The sequence below is a fragment of the Herpailurus yagouaroundi genome, unplaced genomic scaffold, assembly GCF_014898765.1.
Source record: "Herpailurus yagouaroundi ecotype Mexico unplaced genomic scaffold, PumYag 67493, whole genome shotgun sequence".
Lineage (NCBI taxonomy): Eukaryota > Metazoa > Chordata > Mammalia > Carnivora > Felidae > Herpailurus > Herpailurus yagouaroundi.
The window spans coordinates 785,525-807,158 of NW_024420301.1; the positions used below are offsets into that span (position 1 = coordinate 785,525).

A 21,634-nucleotide genomic window follows, 5' to 3' on the forward strand; every position below is an offset into this window, starting at 1 on the left:
CTACGGGCCGAGCTTCACACCCCCCCCCTCCAGCCAGCTGGGTGCCCCCCTCTGCGGCGGTCCACCTCTTAACAAATGCAAATGCCAACGGTCAGTCCTTTCCTCCTCGTCGCTCTGTCCTGCTCTGATTCCCCCCTCCTCTCTGGCTGACCCGTAAATTCTGGGTCTCTCTGTCCACCCGCTCATGGGCCTCCATGGGCCTCTTCCCTGGTCTACGTTCAATCCCTCGTGGTCTTCTCCATCTCATGGTTTTATTTTATTAAATTCTTTTTTATTTTTAAGTAATGTCTGGGCCCAATGTAGGGCTCGAACCCACAACTCTGAGATCAGGAGTCACATCCTCTACCGACTGCACCAGCCAGGCGCCCCGTCTCATTTTAAATCAAGAACATTCCCTAGTTGAATGCGTTAACAGTGGTCACATGACAACCGGTTCGGTGGCTTGGGTTTGGGACACAGGTAGGTGGAATGGGGCACTGGGGGTGTCTGCATGTTTCAGGGGCTTCACATCAGAGACAAAATTTTTCCATTAATAAAACATGCCCAGCTCCTGTGTTTACACCAACCCCTGCATCCCCCCCAGGGGTCCTCACTTCTGTGGCCTCTGTGGATCTAGGCGGCAGTCTTATATTTTTATTGTGGAAAAAAATGTGACATAAAATTTACCGTGAGTGCCACGTATACATTCACAGTGTTGTGCAACCATCCCCACTGTTTATTTCCAGAACACGTCCATCATCCGAGAAGGGAACTTCATACCCATGAAACAGGCACTCCCATTCTCCCCTCCCCGAGCCCCCTGCAACCACTCATCTGCTTTGTGCAGATGCGTGTGATTTCCACTCATCTGGAATCATACAGTATGTGCCCTTTTGTGCCTCTGCCTTCGTTCCCGTGACTAGACTGTTCCCATCCGTGTCGTAGCAGGTATCAGGACTTCATCCCTTTATGTGGTTGAATGACCCGCTGTGTGGGTGTTACTGCGCTGTGTTTATCCGTCTGTTGGTAGACATTTACGGTGCTTCCAAATTTTGGCGAGTATGAATAGTGCTGCTCTGAACATTTGTGTACGAGTTTTTGTTTGGATGCCTGTTTTCCATTCTTGTGGGATTGCTGGGTCATGTGGTAACTCTAGACTTTTCCACATGCACTGCCCCATTTTACATTCCCACAAGCAATGTGTGGGAGTTTCATTTCTCCACATCCTCATCAACATTTCTTTTCCATTGTTTTTTAGATCTTATTTTTTAATTTTTTAAAAGTAATCTCCACATCCAATGTGGCGCTCGAACTCATGACCCCGAGGTCGAGAGTCGCATGCTCTTCCGACTGGGCCAGCCAGGCGTCCCTCTTTTCCATTTTTTAATTCCACCTAACCCTAGTGGGGCGGGTGAGGCTGTCTGCTCTAGATATGCCCTTTCCTGATGATGGCTGATGTCAGGCACTCTCTTGCGCTTGCTGGGTGTCCTTCCTCCCCCCCTGTCCCTTGTCCCGAGCCCAGCAGCAGGTCCTGGCAGTCCCCATCTCCACTGCCACCTCCATGTCAGGCCAAGCTATCGTTATCTCTGGTCTGGGCCACTGTGGTTGCCTGCTGGTCTTTGCCCTGCCGCCACTTGGTCCCCTGCTCCGTGCTCCTCACGGAGGCCATGACGATGGCCGGCCTCTCCTGTGTGTGCGCGTTATTCTCTGGGAGCACCAAGGGCTTGGTGATGCCTGGAATGTTCTTCAAAGTCCCTCCCGTGGCCGCCTCCTTGTCATCATTCAGGTCTTGTGCCAGTATCCCCAGGGAGACCGTCCCCACTTCAGCATTTTCTCCCACATAACTCAGTGGGATGAGTTATGCAGCCCGATTGCTGGTTTCTTGCCTGGGTTCTGCCCTGGGGCACCAGCCTCCCCTGCCCCCAAGGGATCACGTCTGCCTCATTCATGGCTGTTCTTCCAGTCCTCCCAGTGTTCTGATGAGTGTTAGTCTGGGGAAGGCTGTGGGCCTGCTGGGCTCGGGAACGCATGCCCTCTTCCTTCCAGTGGTTCCCAGCTGACTGAGGACACAGAGGGTCATTTGTGCACCCATAACCCTGTGCTGAGCTCATCTCCTGGGCTGTCTGCCGCCGAGCTCCTGACATGCGCTTTGCCCCCTTCCCCTCCCGACGTCTTCCCACAGCCTGAAGCAGTCAGCTTCTGGACGGGTGCCCTGGGGCAGAGGGGAGCCCTCCCTGCTGCCTGGGCCCCTTCTCCACTGTCCCTCTGCTTCCTGGAGAAGCCACTTGGAGACAGCGCAGGTTTGGGCCTGGAGTCCCTGGTCTTCAGCCCCCTGGGAATGAGAGAATGCAGTGGGCAGTGGCCTAGTCGCCCAGACCCACTTCCATACAGCCTCTGACGCCACACTCCCCTTCCTTGCTCACTCCCAACACCCCTGATTGCCAGAAAGTTCTTCCCACCCCCACCAAAACTCCCTCCTGACTCTCCTTTATTTTTATTTTATTTATTTACTTTTTAATTTACAACCAAGGTAGCATATAGTGCAATAATGATTTCAGGAGTAGCATCCAGTGATGCATGCCCTACATACAACACCCAGTGCTCATCTCAACAAGTGTCCTCCTTAATGCCCTTGCCCAATAAGCCCATCCCCACACCCATGATCCCTCCAGCAAACCCTCAGTTTGTTCTCTGTTTTTAATAGTCTCTTGTGTTTTCTCCCCTCCCTGTTTTTATATTATTTTTGTTTCCCTTCCCTTATGTTCGTCTGCTTTGTCTCTTAAAGTCCTCATATGAGTAAAGTCATATGATATTTGTCTTTCTCTGACTGACTAATTTCACTTAGCATAATACCCTCCAGTTCCATCCACGTAGCTGCAAATGGCAAGATTTCATTCTTTTTGATTGCCGAGTAATACTCCCTTGTCCATATAGACCACATCTTCTTTATCCATTCATCCATCGATGGACATTTAGGCTCTTTCCGTACTTTGGCTATTGTTGATAGTGTTGCTATAAACATGGGGGTGCATGTGTCCCTTCGAAACAGCACACCTGTATCCATTGGATAAATGCCTAGTAGTGCCATTGCTGGGTCGTAGGGTAGTTCTATTTTTAGTTTTTTGAGGAACCTCCGTACTGTTTTCCAGAGTGGCTGCACCAGCTTGCATTGCCACCAGCAATGCAAAAGAGATCCTCTTTCTCCGCATCCTCGCCAACACCTGTTGTTGCCTGATGTGTTAATGTTAGCCATTCTGACAGGTGTCAGGTGGTATCTCATTGTGGTTTTGATTTGTATTTCCCTGATGATGAGTGATGTTGAGCATTTTTTCATGTGTCGGTTGGCCATCTGGATGTCTTCTTTGGAGAAGTGTCTATTCATGTCTTTTGCCCATTTCTTCATTGGATTCTTTGTTTTTTGGGTGTTGAGTTTGATAAGTTCTTTATAGATTTTGGATACTAACCCTTTATCTGATATGTCGTTTGCAAATATCACCTCCCATTATGTCAGTTGCCTTTTAGTTTTGCTGATTGTTTCCTTTGTTGTGCAGAAGCTTTTCATTTTGATGAGGTCCCAGTAGTTCATTTTTGCTTTGGTTTCCCTTGCCTCCGGAGACGTGTTGAGTAAGAAGGTGCTGCGGCCCAGGTCAAAGAGATTCTTGCCTGCTTTCTCCTCAAGGATTTTGATGGCTTCTTGTCTTACATTGAGGCCTTTCATCCATTTTTAGTTTATTTTTGTGTCTGGTGTAAGAAAGTGGTCCAGGTTCATTCTTCTGCATGTCGCTGTCCAGTTTTCCCAGCACCACTTGCTGAAGAGACTGTCTTTATTCCGTTGGATAGCCTTTCCTGCTTTGTCAAAGATGAGTTGGCCATACGTTTGTGGGTCCATGTCTGGGTTCTCTATTCTGTTCCATTGATCTGAGTGTCTGTTCTTGTGCCAGTACCATACTGTCTTGATGATGACAGCTTTGTAATACAGCTTGAAGTCCAGGATTGTGATGCTCCCAGCTTTGGTTTTCTTTTTCAAGATTGCTTTGGCTATTTGGGGTCTTTTCTGGTTCCATACAAAGTTTAGGAGTGTGTGTTCTAGCTCTGAAGAATGCTGGTGTTATTTTGATAGGGATTGCATTGAATATGTAGATTGCTGTGGGTAGTATTGACATTTTAAACAATATTTGTTCTTCCTGTCCAAGACCATGGAATCTTTTCCCATTTTTTTGTGTCTTCTTCAATTTCTTTCATGAGCTTTCTATAGTTTTTTCAGGATATAGATTTTTCACCTTTGGTTAGGTTTATTTTTAGGTATTTTATGTTTTTGGTGCAGTTGTAAATGGGATCAGTTCCTTGATTTCTCTTTCTGTTGCTTCATTATTGGTGTATAGGAATGCAGTTGATTTCTGTGCATTGATTTTATATCCTGCGACTTTGCTGAATTCATGGATCAGTTCTAGCAGTTTTTTGGTGGAGTCTTTTGGGTTTTCCATACAGAGTATCATGTCCCCTGTGAAGAGTGAAAGTTTGAATTCCTCCTGACCGATTTGGATGCTTTTTATTCCTTTGTGTTTTCTGATTGCTGAGGCTAGGCCTTCCAGTACTGTGTTGAATAACAGTGACGAGAGTGGACATCCCTGTGGTGTTCCTGACCTTAGGGGGAAAGCTCTCACTTTTTCCCTATTGAGGAGATATTAGCCATAGGTCTTTCATATATGGCTTTTATGATCTCGAGGTATGATCATTCTCTCCCTACTTTCTTGAGGGTTTTTATCAAGAAAGGATGCTGTATTTTGTCAAATGCTTTCTCTGCATCTATTGAGAGGATCAAGATCACATGATCTTGTCCTTTCTTTTATTGATGTGATGAATCACATTGATTGATTTGCAGATATTGAACCAGCCCTGCATCCCGGGTATAAATCCCACTTGGTTGTGGTGAATAATTCTTTTAATGTGTTGTTGGATCTGGTTGGCTAGTATCTTGTTGAGGATTTTTGCATACGTGTTCATCAGGGAAATTGGTCTATAGTTCTCCTTTTTAGTGGGGTCTTTGTGTGGTTTTGGAATCAAGATAATGCTGGCTTCATAGGATGAGTTTGGAAGTTTTCCCTCCATTTCTATTTTGTGTAACAGCTTCAAATTTTTTTTTTCAACGTTTATTTATTTTTGGGACAGAGAGAGACAGAGCATGAATAGGGGAGGGGCAGAGAGAGAGGGGAGACACAGAATCAGAAACAGGCTCCAGGCTCCGAGCCATCAGCCCAGAGCCCGACGCGGGGCTCGAACTCACGGACCGCGAGATAGTGACCTGGCTGAAGTCGGACGCTTAACCGACTGCGCCACCCGGGCGCCCCTTGTGTAACAGCTTCAAAAGAATAGGTGTTTACTCTTCTTTAAATGTTTGGTAGAATTCCCCTGGACAGCCATCTGGCCCTGGTCTCTGGTTTCTTGGGAGATTTTTGATTACTGACTCAATTTCTTTACTGGTTATGCCGACCCTCCTTTAAAGCCTGGGTTGTGGTAGGTCCCTGCCCTAGTCACGTCTTGTCTCCTCACCCCACTACCTGACTGGCTACCCCAAGCCTGTCCACCCCCTGGCGGGGAGGGGTCCCACCCCTGCCACCTGGCTTGCATTGAGGGGCTGGGGTGGGCATTGTGGGTGGGATGGGCACGGGCTCCTTCTGAAGGCAGACCTGGGGGCCTGTCTGCTCTGCCTCCCTGCCTCTTGGCTGGTGCTTACGGAATCAGTGCTCTCTCCCAACCCCAGGGCCCTCCTGTCATCTTCTGCCGAGACACTGGGACCCACACCTTGGTCACCCACAGAACACCTTCCATAAATCCCACCTTAGAGGGAGCCAGTAGGGAGCAGGCAGAGGGGGCTGGGCCGGGGGAATGGGGGGGGGGGTGTCTGCTCAGTCCTGTCCTGTCCCCCTAGTTAGCCTCTTTTTTTTTAATTTTTAAAAATGTTTTATTTATTCTTGAGAGAAAGAGAGAGCATGAATGAGGGAGGGGCACAGCGAGAGAAGGACACAGAATCTGAAGCAGGCTCCAGGCTCTGAGCTGTCAGCACAGAGCCCGACGCGGGGCTCGAACTCACAAACCATCAGATTGTGACCTAAGCCGAAGTCGGATGCTCAACCGACTGAGCCACCCAGGCGCCCCCCGCCCCTAGTTAGCCTCTTGAGGCTAACTGGCCAGCCCCGTGGTCAGGCCCTTCCGTCTTCCGGAGCCCATTTCCCAGTGGCCCCTGCGGGGGGCGTGGGGCCCTCTCGGCCACTTCGTCTAGGGGGTGGGTGGCTGTGACCCATCCCCCCCACCTGGGCCCACAGCCCGAGGGCCCCCCGGGGCCTCCTTCACTCCCTCTGGGACTCCAGGCACCTGGAAGCCGCCTCTTCCTTTTGTGGGACACCCAGGCAGGGCAACGAAGGCAGTAGAGGGACAAAGGGGTGTCTCCTGAGTCTCGTCGGATCGGATCGGGTGTGGATGTGGAGTGTGATGTAACTTCATTACCACCACTCTCCTTTAATCGGCACCCAAGGGGCTGGAGCCTGGAGGCTGCAGTCCCCACTCGGGCTGCCCAGGAGCCAGGAGCACAAACCAGCGCCTGCCACCGAGTCTGGAGCCGTGGGGAAACTGAGGAAAGCTTGGAGCATATCACAGGCCACGTTGTTTCTGTGTGTTTTCTCTCTGATTATAAAGGTGATGTTCATCGGAGAAAGTACTATAAAAAACAAAAGAGAGAAGAAGAATCCCCCGTAAATCCATCTCCAAGATACAACCACTGCTAACGCTTTTCTATTTTTGTGAATTTCCTGATAGTCTTTAAAGAAAGTATTGTGTAGCGTTGAACCCATTCGCACATACGCACGTACGAGTGAAAACTCAGCCAGCCACCCGTCCCTCCCTGCCTCTGTCTGAGCTGGGCTGCCTCCTACTCACTGAGACCCTTGCTCCCAGAATTGGGGTCACACTGCCTTAAGCAGATCTTTTTGCTTAATATCTTATCGTGAGAATTTTCCAGCCACGTTCTTTTTTTTTTTTTTTGAAGTTTATAAGCATTTTTTCCCCCAAAAACAGTATAGGCATGTTCTATACAGTTTGGGAAAAGGGGGAAAAAAACCTCAGATTTCCCTCGCACAGTGTTTTTATATATTCTTTCTCAGCCTTTGTCCATAAACAGATATTTTATAAGGTAGGCCTCAGAGTTCCCATGTCATTTTATATCTTTTTTTGAGAAACAGGCTTGCTGTTGGCAGACTGTGGTAGGGCAGCCGTATGCTTCAGTGAGGTCGACACTTCATACCGAAGATCGTTGTAAAGGTTTTGCCACTAAAACGAATTTTGGTACCTCAATAAGTTCAGTATAGAATGACCTCAGGGCCCGGCAGTTGCACTCCTAGGCATATACCCCAAAGATCTGAAAACAGGGACTCAGACGAAAGGTCGCACACAGGGGTACACGGCAGCACTGTTTGCAGTGGCCCCAAAGTGGAAACAACCCAGTGTCTACTGACGGATGAACGGGCCAGCGAAATGTGGTCCCTGCATTTGGGGGACCAGTAGGGAATATTCAGCCGTAGACAGGATGGAGTGCCGATGCCTCCTGCAGCCTCGCGGGAACCTATAAACCATGCTAAGGACATTGTTCAGTTGCATTTATGTGTGGACAGAAAAGAGAGCGGTAGGGGCTGGGGTGAATGTGGAGACAAGGGGCAGGGGGTCACCTTCCGGGGGGATGAAAATGTGCCAGAACGAGATACAGGCTGTGGGTACAGAAAAATGTGAATGAGCTAAGTGCCACTGAAGTGTGTACCTAAAGGGGCGCCTGGGTGGCGCAGTCGGTTAAGCGGCCGACTTCAGCCAGGTCACGATCTCGCGGTCCGTGAGATCGAGCCCCGCGTCGGGCTCTGGGCTGATGGCTCAGAGCCTGGAGCCTGTTTCCGATTCTGTGTCTCCCTCTCTCTCTGCCCCTCCCCCGTTCATGCTCTGTCTCTCTCTGTCCCAAAAAAAAAAAAAAAAACGTTGAGGGAAGTGTATACCTAAAAACTTGTTTTAGTTTATTTAGTTTTGAGAGACAGAGAGAGAGAGAGAGAGAGAGAGCAGGAGAGGGGCACAGAGAGAGAGGGAGAGAGAGAATCCCAAGCAGGCTCCACACTGTCAGCACAGAGCCCGATGTGGGGCTCACACTCAGGAACTGTGAGATCACGACCTCAGCCAAAGTCAAGAGTTGGACGCTTAACCGACTGACTGCCCCACCCCCCCAGGCACCTCTGAAGTGCACCCTTTAAAATGGTAAAAATGGTAAATGTTGTGTTAGGTATATTTTACAGCAACGCAAAAAACTATGCTGCTCTGCACAGCCTTGTAATTCACGTGCTGTTATTATCATTTAGGATCTACTACTTACAGATGATTTATTGGATCAAAGGGGAAATGATGAACATTTTCAAGATTCTTTAGAGTTATTAACAAATTTCTCCAGAAAGTTTCCCCTTTTAACAGCAGGTGAGATTCAGACAGAGTGTGTGACTGGGCGACAGGGTCAGCCAGGATGAGGGAACCCTTAGTGCCGTGGGGTCTGCGAGGGGCCACTGTCCTTGGGACCTGTGGAGCCGGGGCTTGCCAGGTGCTTTGGTGTCTGGGGACCCAGGGCAGCGAGTGCTCTCCCAGTGTGTAAACGGGAACCGGGCCACATGCTAGGAGAGTGTGAGGGCCGCCTGGGCCACATTAGAGCAACGGGGCGCACCTCCAAGGCTTCGATCCCCTCTCCCCACCGTGGAAGTGGAGTGACTTCCAGCTCAGCCTTGGGTTGGAGCGGCAGGTCTGTGGCCAACCCGCCTGGGCCCATGTCGGCAGCGGGGACCGGCTCCGTGTGTGCGGAGTCCTCGAGCAGGGAGCACCGAGTCGCTCTCTGGAGGGGCAGTGCTTGACGATCCGCTGGCTTTGCGAGCGCACCGTGACACCAGCGGGATTGGCAGTTGGGTGGGGGGCGTTGAGGTGGGCTTCGGGCGTGTGTGGGTGTCGCAAGACGAAGTGGATTTCTTCCGGATTGTTCCAAAGGCGGGAGGTTTGTACTTGATGAAGGCAGCATCTTCTAATAGAGTTTCTGACAACGAGCGTGGCCAGCAAGCACCGCTCTCCCCGGATCGGAAGTGGCATCGCCGGTGTGATCCTAATTGTGGATTCCCTCTGGATAGAAGGCTCCCTGGCCTGGTGGGAGAGAGAGACAGACATAGAAGCAGAGCTGAGGGCCACCTCGGAGGCTCGGGTGGGGCCCCTAGGGGCCTGGCTTCCCCTCCGAGCTGTGGATGAGGACGTCTCGCCTGCCCGTGGGGAGTCGAATCGCAGGCCTGTCAGGCCATGTCCACATGCTGGGTCGCCTCTTTGTCCCGGGGTGTTCGTTGGGCCTTTCGTGGCGCCCTCAGCATGTGTCTGCTTGCCAGCGAGTGTGACTCTTCGGCCAGGGATGGATGCACCTGGCACCTGTCCTTGCGTGGGTGTGGGTGACAGGAGGGAGCCGGGCAGTGATGAGCGGCTACAGGGGGGAGGAAAGAAGGATGTGTGAGGCAGGGGACGGAGGAGACCGAATGATAGAGGCTCACCCAGCTTAAGCAGGGACGTGGCGGGGGAGGGAGGGGAGGGGAGGAGGAGACCCTCTGGAAGGAGAGGGGGATTCAACACAGGGTCAAAACCCGCCCCCCTACCACCGAGCCCTAGCGCCCACCCACACGCGCCACCCACTCCCACTCCCCACCCGCAAAGGCCACCCTCACGCACGCTCTACCCACACCCCTATGCCCGTTCCCACCCACCCACGCTCACATGCCCCCAGCCCTCAGCCCTGCCACCCTCGTGGGCACCTACCTCCCACGTCCCCCCCAACCGCTGCTTGTATAGAAAGGACGGGCTTTCTTCCACGGTGGCCTGAGATGCCCCGGCGCTGGGCCCCCGCTTCCTCTGCTTCCCACTCGACGCGCTTGTGCGAGCACTCTGAACACAGCCTGGCACAGTCGCCCGTCGGCAAACCGGAGCGGCTCTCTGTTCCTGCTTTGTGGCTATTCGCAGTAACAGCCGTCAGGCCACCCAGCCCCGAAAGCCCCAAGCCCCCCAGTGTCGCCCTCCAAGTAGGTGATGGCATCGCGAGCTGCCCAGCGGGCCTCCCTGCCCCCGGCTGCCCCTCCACACGCAACCGTTTTGAAATCTTTCTCAACTACAGAAAAGCATACAGCCGTCCGACCTCGCTTTTGGCCTGTTGGCCTCAGCGTCTCTCCCCTAAAAAGGCAGGTCCGAAGCCGCCTGCGCACACCCATCCCTGACCCCATTCTATTCCTTCCCTTGTGGGCGGATTTGGCTTTGTCATCCTGATGCCCGTTTTCTCCTACTGATACCCTTAATGAGCACAAGTGTTTCCATACACCACGCGCACGAGTGAGCCCGATTCTTTGGTCGATTCTACCCACGGCACATCCTTGGGCTCTTTCCCCGCATTGGCCATTGTGACACGATGCTGCTGACACCCCAGCGGCCAGAAGGGGCATCTTCCCAAATGCTTATGGCTTGCTTCGGGCTCCCTCTTCCGTGAGTGTTGCTTTTCCTGTTGAGTTGTTTGTATTTTCTTATTGTTTTGTTGGAAATCTTCTGTGTAACACTCTGGATAGTCCTTTATCGGTTCTATGCTTGTAAGGATCTTCTCACAGCCGATCTTCTCTTGTCACCGTGCTTATGTCCTTTGTTCAAATTTATGTCTTTTCCATTCTTGCTTGTCTGTTTTGTAATCTTAAGAATTGCTTCTCTGTTGCAACATCATTGACATTGTTCTCTCGCCTCCAAGGTAGGCGATTTTGCTTTGTCCATTTAGGACTTTGATCCATTTTGGATCGCCTGTCGGGGGCTTGGAGTGTGGGCAGCAGGGCAGGAGCGGGAGTGGGTCCCGGGTGTCTCCGTGGGGACAGTCTCTGGCGTGTGTGCACGTTTGCGTGTGACCCGAGGAGGGGAATCTGAGGGCAAGCCGGCCTCGTTTCGGACAATGTTGAGGCTGGTGTGCACGACTTTCTCTAACTCGAGATGGCAGGATGAGGGCAGGGCTCGAGGCAGGACGAGAAGAGGTCTTAACACAACACTGGGTCCTCACTGTGTGCCTGCCCCCGAGATACTCTGCCCATCCCCCACACTTCCGTAGCCCGCCGGCGGCTCTCACCCCCTGTGGGAGGGGCTCATTTCTTACTTGTCACCGGCTGTCTCTGCCCCGCTTACCTTCATTGGCTTGGGGGGCCCACCCTGCGTGAGGAAGGGGAAAGGGAGGAGGCTGAAGGAACACGCGGGTCAAAGGGAAGGCTGCTGGGCTGCCCAGGCGTCACTCTGATGACTCATGACCCATCTCTGAGGGCGCCCATCCTCCTCGTGACATCCCAGCCCACCCCGCATTCCCCTCCCCACTGTCTGGGCCCAGTTTCCATAGCAACGCTGCAGCCGGAAAACCAACAGATTCCAGGGAGAAAGACATTCCTGCATTTCTCAGTGTCACCTGAGCATCCTGTTGCACACTTGTGGCTCTGCTCCAGGAGTTCCGGGGAGACACCGACCCCTTGGAGATCCCGAGGACAGCCCAGCCCTGTTGCATTTTAGGGAAGCACTTGACTTAAGGGCGCTGGGGCGCTGGGAAGCGTCCGAAACAAAAAGCCCCACTTTGGAGCGGTTGCTAATTTCTGTGGTGCAAGTACTCCCATCACGGCCGCCAGCGTGATGTCGCTGAACACGGAAAGAGATGCAGGTCCCGCGCCATTATATAGGATGTCCTCTTTCCAGACTCGCGACACATTAGGAACCCTGAGAGTGCAAACAGGAAAGGGTAGGAAGATCATTAGACAGTCGTGAGCTTGGAGTACTGGCTGCCTTTGCTTGTAATATAATTCATTCCGTTGTAAGATTAGTTCATCAAAATGGCGATAACGGCTGTGTTTAACAAGGGGCTTGCAAATTTCCTGGCAGCTTCACAGTCAACTCTGCTAAGGGCTCCAGGGCCGTTCCTGCCATCCCTGTGTCTACAGGCTTTCCCAGACGGCCCTTTCCTCGCCTTTCCAATGCACACCTGCAGCGGGCCTCTCCCCTGCGCGCTCAGCCTTGACCCTGCAGCCTCTCGGGCTGTACCCGCCGCATTCACACACTTACCATTAGTTGCAAACCAATACCTTCTTGGCTGGTTTTTGTTTTCTTCTTTATGATTTTCTGTGTTTTTCGAATGCTCTGCAATGAACCTGTGTTTCTTTGATGATTAGACCCGACTGATTAAAAAAATCTTTTCTGACTATGGAGAGTTTGGGGAGAGGGAGACCTAAATACTGAGATTATTATTTACAAGGACATAATCAAGTAGCAGATAGGTAATTATTTGGGCTCCATGGCTCAGAGGAGCCACTGGTTGGCCAGGGGGCCCTAGGACTCCCCTGTGCTTCCTAAGACGGCCTCCTCCTGGGAATGACAGCCAGGGCTCGATCTGTTACGCGGCAGCCAGAAGACACGATTTTGCAGTTGGGTTGGGCATCTGTGTGAAGAACCCCATCCCCCTGAGACACCCAGGGACAGAGGTGGCACTGTGGGAACTCGGAGACTGGGACCTGTGCCCAAGTGCGGCCCCTCCCCCCTCTTCTTGCTGAACCTCTGTCCTTGCACGGGTGCTGGGTCCGTGGGCCCTGCGCTCTCCGTGCTGCCTTCACTTCCCCTTGCAAACCAGCCTCCCCTCTCCTTTCTCCTGATGCGGGCCAGGTGCCCCTGCTCGGGGAGCCTTCCCTACCCCCTTCCTAGATGGGGTGTGGCGGGCCCTGTGCTTCCTTGGTAGCAAAGGTCTGCTTCAGTGGCGACCCGCTGGGTGTGGCCGTTTGCAGTACCCCCACTAGTGCGTGTGCTCCCTTCCATGAGCTCCCGCGGCCATTTCCCCTCCTTCTGGAACTGCTTCCCGATCCGCACCCTCCGCCCCTCACTGGCCTCGTGGCACGTGTCCTGAACTCTGTCCGTGTCTGTTGGGGCCTCAGCCAGGGCCCAGCGCACCCAGGCTGCTGCAGAAACGAGCAGAAACAAGTGGCCAGGCTGGGGCCGGCCCTTTGCCCCCGGTTGCCTTGAGGGCACACCTTGCTCCGCCCAGCGGGGCCCAGAGAGCACTCCGCCCTCCGCCCACCACCTACCACCCACCACTGGGGGTCTCTTCCTGGAAGGCTGCAGCAGCCCAGCCTCCTTGAACACCGCCCCCAACTCTGACCACTACAGCCCCGTCTGGCTCATGACCTTGACTCACTCCCTCCCTTCTGCTCCCTCAGTTTCCTCATCTGCAAAATGGTGGTTGGGGTCAGGATTCCGGGGGGAGACGCACATCAAGGCACCGGAGAAATGGTGATGGTCTTGTAAGGATCGCTTCCTTGGCACCTCCCTTAGGTTGCCTTGCAGTGTCAGGAGGGAGGCTCTGTGTGTCACCTTCTCTCTTCAGCAAGTCTGTCATTGCCTTGACGACACAGATCCTGTCCTTCGTGTCTGCGTGCTCTTTCCAGCCCTCCGGCCCGAGGCCATTTATTGACTGACTCCCGTTGGGAGAGGAATCGAGGTCTTCCTCCAGCCTTGCTGTCCGATGAGCTTCTAGACACCAGCTCTGGCCTCAGTACTGCCCGAAGGAGTGAGGAGGACGGAGGAGTGGGTGGCTTCTGCTGGAGGAGGGCCGGGGCGTGTTCCAGGGCGAGGGCAGAGCCCCCAGACCCAGTGCACGGTCGCCGGGGCTCCCCGAGCCCCGGACGGCACCGTGTGTAGGGCAGGGCGAAGGGGGCTCACTTGGGAATGAGGGTGGAGAGCCCACCCGCCACCGGTGGCAGGTGGCGGAGAGCGGGGCGGGGCTCGCCTCGCCGCGTGCTCACGGGGGCGTGTCTCTGCCGCAGGTGAACGGGAAGGAGCTCTCCAAGCTGTCTCAGGAGCAAACCCTGGAGGCCCTGCGCTCCTCCAAGGAGCCCCTAGTGATCCAGGTGCTGAGACGCAGCCCCCGCCTCCGGGGGGACAGCTCGTGCCATGACCTGCAGCTGGTGGACAGTGGCACTCAGACCGACATCACCTTTGAGCATATCATGGCGCTGGGCAAGCTGCGCCCGCCCACTCCGCCCATGGTCATCCTGGAGCCGTACGTCCTGTCTGAGCTGTGAGTCGCCCTCAGGAGGGCCCCGGGCCCTGCCTCCAGAGAGGGCACGCCACCCAGACGCTGCCTTGCCGCAGCTATGGGCACGGCAGGGAGACCCCGACTGGCCTGTCCTCTCAGGCGGGAAGCAGGCTCCTTGGCCTCCAGAGCTGACTGTGGCATCCACGGGCTCAGAAATTTCTAGGCTTCTAGCCTCAGGCTGGACAGCAGCCGGTGAAGGGACCAGGGGAGGCTGACATACAGGTTCCCTGTGGTAGCTACCCCAGGGCCAGGGGACTTTGCTGCCTCGGCCCTTCCTTCTTCCTCCTCTGTCCCCCTCTGCCGTCCATTGTCTTCTGCCTCTCAAGCCTCCCTCTCTGAATCTTCCACCATCCTGGTCTGTCCCATCCATCTCTTCGGCTTCTTTCTGGCCCGCTCAGAAGAAGGGCCTCTTGTCCAGGCCCGTGGCTCACTCCGCTAATCGAAACCCGGGCTGCAGGGAGGTAGTCCCGGGATCCCCTCCTCTGCCGAGAGCGAGGCCCCTGGCCGCCAGCAGCCACGCTTAGCCTTGGGGCCAGGAGGGCTGCCCCTGGAGGTAGAGCGGGCCCTCCTGCCCTCCCCAGCAGTCCTCTGGGGCCTGGATAACTCCTGGGGGCGTTGCATGAGCGGGGCCAGTGCCAGGTGGGAGGGACACCTGTAGTTTGGAGAAGTTGGTACCCTGTCGGCCGGTGGGGGCTGGGCGACGGGGTGGGGCGGGGTGGGGAGAGGTAGGCATGCCTGTGTCCTCAGTGCAGTCCCCTGCACACTCCTGTCCGAGAAGCATTCCCGGCCTTTGCATGGATGCATGTATGTAGCTCAGAAGCAGGGGCTCCGTGCTGAGCGCGCTGGGACCGGCCAGCCTGGGGGCTGAGGCTAGGGCATGAGAAGACCAGATGGTTGGCCTGACCCCCCTTCTCCTGGGCAGCCCCCCCATCAGCCATGAGTATTATGACCCAGCGGAGTTCATGGAGGGAGGCCCACAGGAGGCAGACCGTATGGACGAGCTGGAGTATGAGGTGAGCCAGGCGGCCAGGCCGGGACAGGGCCCACAGCCAGCTCCAGGGGCCAGCCCCGGGATGGCTGTCTGTAGCCCGGCTCGGGCCTGGCTCCTGTTGTCTGCAGGCGGCCGAGCCTTGTGGCCCTTGCCCACGCGCGACTGGTGACTCAGGCTCACGGGCCAGGTTGGGTCAGGTTGGACTGAGTCGGGGAGGGCACGGGAGAGGTCCCTCAGCCAGTCCGTGTCAGCGAGTGTGTGTCCCACGCATGTCCGTGTCCCGTGCGTCCCGTGTGTCTTGTGTGTGTCTGGGCATTTCCCGGTAGGGTAGGCCGTGGCACACTCGCGCCCCTGGGGATGGCAAGAGAGACCCTCTGAGTCGGAGGCTGGAAGCTTGGCTCAGGTGATGTGCCGCTGCTGGGGGTGGGGCTGGGCTGTGGGGCTGGGCTGCGGCTGCCGGCCGTGCAGCACGCCTCCGCGCTCACGCGTTCTGGGGGCTTCCTTCCTCCGCGCCCCCCATTCCCCGCGTGGCAGGAGGTGGAGCTGTATAAGACCAGCCACCGAGACAAGCTAGGCCTGATGGTTTGCTACCGCACGGACGATGAGGAGGACCTGGGCATCTATGTTGGAGAGGTACGAAGGTGGGGCGCAGGAGTAGAGTGTTCTAGGAGGCGGTGGAGCCCCACGCCTCCTCCCTGTGTGCCAGGACATCAGGGCCAGACTCTGATGGTGTCCACCTGCACGGCACCAGCAGCGGGGGGAGGCACCGTGGTGGCGGGTGCTGACGCAGGGTCTGGCACGTGGAGAGTCCCCGCACCTACCCCTGTGGCCTGTCCTTGCCGCCCAGGGCACTGAGGCTGCGCATAAAGAGCCAACCGCTGGGGATGGGGCCTGCTTAGCATCACATAGGGCAGCTGATGGCTTCCGTGTGTGTTCATCCCGGCGGCCCTCCCCAGGAGGGGGATGGGGACAGTGATGGGGACAGTGAGCGAGGCCGAAGTCCCAGCCAGGCTTTGTTCCCCTCCCACGCCCTGCAGCCAGCCTCTCCCGGTACTCACGGGATCCTTCTTCCCCGGGATCCTTCTTCCCCACCGGCCCGTGGCAGATGTCTGTGTGTCCGCAGGAGGGTGGATGGCTCCCCAGCTGCCCCCCACGTGCTGGTAGCGCTCTGATCAAGTCAGCCTCCGTATGAGTATGACTGTCTGACTGTCCACCAAGCCCCAGGGCTGATATTTTGGTGTGGATGTATGCAAGGGAAAGTGTCCGGCTGCCGCCATTTACCCAGCCAGTGACAGGTTTCCATGCAAAAAGAGTATACGAGTGCCAGCTGGGGGCATGGGCCTGGGCCTGGGGGTGGCGGCCAGGGGCTGGGAAGCTCTCGGCTGGCAAGTTCGCAGCTCGTGCTGGGGAGCGGTGACTAGCCCAAGACCCAGTTTTGTTCCTGCCTCCTGGAGCTTGGAAGTTTCTGGTCTGAGCTGCAGACGGAGCAAGCAAGGAGGAGGCTTCAGTTTGCTTTGGGGGTTTGGGGGTCCCCAAGGTGAGGCTGCCCCTTGCTACCCAAAGGGAACCTTAGCGAAGCGTGCCGGGCCACTGTGATGCATCTGCCTTGCAGGTGAATCCCAACAGCATTGCAGCCAAAGACGGCCGGATCCGCGAGGGCGACCGGATCATCCAGGTGAGCAGGGCCGGCAGGCCTGACCGAGGCCTCGCTGCCCTGGCCGCCCGGCTGCCGGTCCATAGCCAGCCCCAGCTCTCTCCGGCTGTGCCTGAAACCAGGGAGAGAGCTGGGTCTCCTCCCTGTCCTGTACTGCTGCCCCTGGTGGCTCCCGTGTGCTCTGGCACCTAGTCAGCCTCTCCATCCATCCTGCGGGCATGAGCACCCCCCTCCCCCCTGGCCCCACGCCACACTGTCCTCGGGGCACAAGTGCTCTTGCACGGGCCGGGCTGTCCTGGTCCTGAGCACCTTCCAGCCAGTTTCCATCCTGTCAGAGCTCCAGAGCCTTTCCTGGCTCACGGTGCTCTGCCTGGAACTCTCTGCGAGGGCATCCGTGCAGTTCGGCCGGGGCCCGTGCCACAGCCAGCCCTGGCGTTCTTGTTGATGGTCCCTTGGCCTGTCACAGATAAATGGCATGGACGTCCAGAACCGGGAAGAGGCGGTGGCCATTCTGAGCCAGGAGGAGAACACCAACATCTCGCTGCTGGTGGCCCGGCCTGAGAGCCAGGTAGGTGTGTGTGCCCGGTGGGATACTGTGGGACCCCTGGCATCGGGCTTCTGCCCTGGAAGCTGCTGATCTGTGACAAGGGCGAAGATATGCCAGCGGCCCGGCCCCGCTGGAGGGTGGGTAGTGTCTTTGGGGCGCATCTGCCCTTCCGGCCTCGGATGGCTGGGTGTTCACCTTCACTGAGACCAGGAGGCCGGGTGTGAGGCCTAGAGGCCGCTGTGGGGGGCGGTGTCTGGGGAGGTCCTTAAAGCAGAGGGGACAGCACGGGCCTGTCTCTGCAGCTGGCAAAGCGGTGGAAAGACAGTGACCGGGATGACTTTCTGGATGACTTTGGCTCTGAGCATGAGGGGGAGCTACGCACACGGAAGCTGAAACCCCCCGCTGCCCAGCAGGTAAGGAAGGAGGCCGGAGGCGGGTCGCGGGGAGGGCAGATGGGAGGCCGGGGGGGGGGGCGGGGGGGGGGGGGGCCCCGGGCCCCCCGGGGCCTGGACCCAAAGGCCCTTCCGACCCTCTGACCCTCTGGCCTCCACGGGCCGCACGCTGAGTGGGGCTCGTCTTTCTGCCCCAGCTTGGCAACGAAGAGGAGAAAGGGGTCCCCGATGTGGGCACGGGCCTGAGCAACAGCCAGGAGCTGGACAGTGGGGTGGGCCGCACTGACGAGAGCACCCGCACCGAGGAGAGCTCCGAGCACGACCTGCTGGGCGACGAGCCCGCCAGCGCCGCCGACACCCCCGGGGCCCTGCGCAAGAGCCGTGACCTGCACTTCAGCATGGACTCCCTGCTGGCCGAGGGGGCGGCGCTGGGCGGGGGCGACCTCCCGGGCCTCACGGAGGAGGAGTACGAGCGCTACCGCGAGCTGCTGGAGATCAAGGGCCACCTGGAGAACGGCAACCAGCTGGGCCTCCTCTTCCCCAGGGCGTCTGGCGGCGGCAACAGCGCCCTGGATGTGAACCGCAACGAGAGCTTGGGCCACGAGCTGGCCATGCTGGAGGAGGAGCTGCGACACCTGGAGTTCAAGTGCCGCAACATCCTGCGGGCGCAGAAGATGCAGCAGCTGCGCGAGCGCTGCATGAAGGCCTGGCTGCTGGAGGAGGAGGGTCTCTACGACCTGGGGGCCGGCGAGCCCAAGAAGCACGAGCTGTCGGACATCTCCGAGCTGCCAGAGAAGTCGGACAAGGACAGCACCAGCGCCTACAACACCGGGGAGAGCTGCCGCAGCACCCCGCTGCTCGCAGAGCCCCTGCCGGAGAGCCCCCTGCGGCGGGCCGCCGCCGGCAACTCCAACTTGAACCGGACCCCTCCCGGCCCCGCCGGCCCCACCCACCCCAAGGCAGCCCCTCCGCAGGGGAGCCCCGCCAAGTTCCGATCTCTCTCCCGGGATCCCGAGCTGGGCCGGAGACCGCACTCGGAGGAGCGAGTCCGCCGGAGCCCCAAGCCGGGCGTGACCCCGGAGCGCGTGGGCCCTGAAGGCAGCCCTTACCTCTCGCGGCGCCACCGCGGCCAGGGCCAAGAGAGCGAGCACTACCACAGCTGTGTGCAGCTGGCCCCGCCGCGCGGCCTGGAAGAGCTGGGCCACGGGCCCCTCACTCTGGCCGGCGGCCCCCGGGTGGGCGGGGCAGCGGCGGCCACCGAAGCCCCCCGCATGGAGTGGAAGGTCAAGGTGCGCAGCGATGGGACCCGCTATGTGGCCAAGCGGCCGGTGCGCGATCGCCTCCTCAAAGCCCGGGCCCTGAAGATCCGGGAGGAGCGCAGCGGCATGACCACCGACGACGATGCGGTGAGCGAGATGAAGATGGGCCGCTACTGGAGCAAGGAGGAGCGGAAGCAGCACCTGATCCGGGCCCGGGAGCAGCGGAAGCGGCGCGAGTTCATGATGCAGAGCCGGCTGGAGTGCCTGCGGGAGCAGCAGAACGGCGACAGCAAGGCCGAGCTCAACATCATTGCCTTGAGCCACCGCAAAACCATGAAGAAGCGGAACAAGAAGATCCTGGACAACTGGATCACCATCCAGGAGATGCTGGCCCACGGCACTCGCTCCGCCGACGGCAAGCGGGTCTACAACCCTCTGCTCTCCGTCACCACTGTCTGAGCCCCGCTGTGCTCCGGGGCAGGCCTTCTGCCCCCCTCCCCCCCCAGGTCCAGGGAGCCTCCCAAGACCCTGTCCCCTGCTCTCCCTTAGAATCTAGTGTGTGTCTGTGTGTACGCACGGCGTGTGTGCACCTGTCTTTGTGTGTGTGCACAGGACCTTGTTGCCAGAGAGAAGCCCCCGAGGAGAAGGGATGCCTCTCTCCACCGGCTACTTCCTGCTCTCCAAGCACAGCGGCCACGTCGCCAGCTGGCACGGGGGACACCCTTTCCGCTGTGTGCCGGCCACGTGTGCCTAACGCGAGCGCAGGCACACGCACGCGCACACGCAGTCCCCTCTCCGGAGCTCTCGGCGTGGGTACTTGGGGACGGGAAAAGACTGAAAAGGAGAGACGAAGAGGACTGTCCTAAGCACAAGAGAATGCCTGGCTGTGAGGCTGAGCACGGCCTCGCCCCCTGCCGGGAGACTTGGTTATTTGTAGACAGAGGCACCCCTGAGTTTTGTGGTTTTTCTCCCTTTCTGTGCTTGCCGGTTGTTGTTTTTCTGTTTTGTGGACTTGCCCTAGGGGCTGGCGGCTCCTTCCGGCGGCCTGACAAAGCGGAACCCCCAGTGATGGCTGGGAAGGAGGTGGGGGGGGGAGGAAGAGAGGGAGGGCTGGGGCAGGGGGAGGGAAGGGTCGGGGAAGAAGGGGAGAAGGGGAAGCAGCTTTCTTGGTGGTCTCCGCCGTGAGGTGTGGGGATGGGCAGCCTTCGATGCGGCCTGCGAGGCCCACTCTGGAGCCCACGTCCTTCCCCGATGACCGAGGGAGAGCCAGGATGGAAGTAGCAGTGGAAGAACTCAGTGACAAGACCCGTGCTGACCTTAGGGAGCGGCCGCACCCAAGAGGGACGGGCCGGCCAGCCGGGTTGCTTGGGGAGAAGACGCTCCCTAAGTGTGGACCCGGCCCAGACCTCGGGGCCATCCCGGCTCAAAGAGCCTCAGACCGGAGGCACACAGGCTGCCTGCCCCTGCCCCCCCCATTGGCATTGGGAGAATAAAGTAAGCTGCCTTTTTGAGGTGACTCCTGGTCTCTCTGTGTTCATTTTCGTTGGGCCAGGAGACGGGAAGAAGGTTTCGGGGGGCGGGCACGGGCAAGGCAGGGGCCAATTGAAAGCTATGCTCTGCGCCTTCTCGGTGTGTCACTGAGGAACGGCAAGGTCTTCTGAAGTCCGTCGTGTACTCTGGGAGCACACACGACAGTCACCTGAATGATTTCAGAAGTGTGACGTGGTCACAGGGATGGCGCCCAGATGCAGGAAGGATGGCAGAGGACTGGCTTAGCGCCGGTGGCAGGGCCTGCCTCCGGCATGTGGGTGAGGCCGGCACTAGGTGGTCTAGCGGAACCCTTGAGAAGTGGGCTCCACCCTCCCCGCCCCCCAGCTCCCCAGCTCAGGAGCACTCTAGAAGAGGGAAGGAGCTGGGAAGCTCTTTTTGAAGTATATTTATTTTGAGAGAGCGCACGCAAGTGGGGAAAGGGCAGAGAGAGGGAATCCCAAGGCTCCATCCACACCATCAGCACAGAACCCGATGCAGGGTTCGAACTTACAAACTGTGAGATCAAGACCTAAGCCAAAACCAAGAGTCGGATGCTTCACCAACCGAGCCCCCCCAGGCGTCCCAGAGCTGGGAAGTTCTAGAAGGCACAAACTCCTCTCCTTATTTGGGGACCCCCACGGGGCCTAGTACGGAGCTTGCTGAGCAAAGGTCTTTTGGCCACATGGGTGAACATCTGAGTGGTCAGAGGCCCCTTCCATGTTGGGAACTCCCAGAGGGGCAGCCAGATGTTCGTGGTTCTGTTCAGTGCAGCAACTGGGCATGTGCTAAGTGCTGGGTGGGGGACCAGGGCCCCAAAGACCGCAACTCCGGGGGCCCCAGCTCGTCTTGTGTGCAGTGCCCCCTGGGGTGGGCAGCACAGCAGTGAAGGAGCTATCTCCCAAGCACACGCAGGACGCTGCCAGCAGCCGAAGCGCACAAGGAGGCATTAAAATTGTATTGAAACATCAGTGTAGGCCTCTCATGAATCCCCGATTGACTGAGATGGGCATGAGCGGGAAATCCCAGTGTTTCCAGAAGCCACCTGCTCTGTGGGAAAGGCTGGGCCCTGAGGGCGGGCCACAGCTGGGGGCGGCGGGGGG

At 57.3% G+C, this 21,634-nt stretch overlaps 1 protein-coding gene across 3 annotated transcripts; it reads left to right on the top strand.

Moving 5' to 3' along the window:
* The first annotated feature begins 13,387 nt into the window (after window positions 1–13,387).
* Window positions 13,388–20,098, top strand: PDZD4 (PDZ domain containing 4). Of its 3 annotated transcripts, none has more exons than XM_040467389.1 (8): window positions 13,388–13,633; window positions 13,890–14,143; window positions 15,084–15,174; window positions 15,687–15,785; window positions 16,765–16,827; window positions 17,273–17,374; window positions 17,656–17,766; window positions 17,943–19,463. In XM_040467389.1, the coding sequence occupies exons 2-8, from the start codon at window positions 14,073–14,075 to the stop codon at window positions 19,461–19,463; spliced, it is 2,058 nt and encodes a 685-aa protein (XP_040323323.1). In that variant the 5' UTR covers window positions 13,388–13,633; window positions 13,890–14,072. The 3 variants fall into 3 exon arrangements, with proteins under 3 accessions (XP_040323323.1, XP_040323325.1, XP_040323324.1); XM_040467391.1 differs by having other exon boundaries at window positions 13,890–14,125; XM_040467390.1 differs by lacking the exon at window positions 13,388–13,633 and having other exon boundaries at window positions 14,073–14,143; window positions 17,943–20,098.
* Window positions 20,099–21,634: the final 1,536 nt, after the last annotated feature.

Coding starts and splice junctions, on each gene's coding strand:
- PDZD4 (XM_040467389.1), top strand. CDS start 14,073: ATGGCGCTGGGCAAGCTGCGCCCGCCCACTCCGCCCATGGTCATCCTG. Junction 14,144..15,083: donor CCGTACGTCCTGTCTGAGCT/GTGAGTCGCCCT, acceptor TCTCCTGGGCAG/CCCCCCCATCAGCCATGAGT. Junction 17,767..17,942: donor AACCCCCCGCTGCCCAGCAG/GTAAGGAAGGAG, acceptor TTTCTGCCCCAG/CTTGGCAACGAAGAGGAGAA.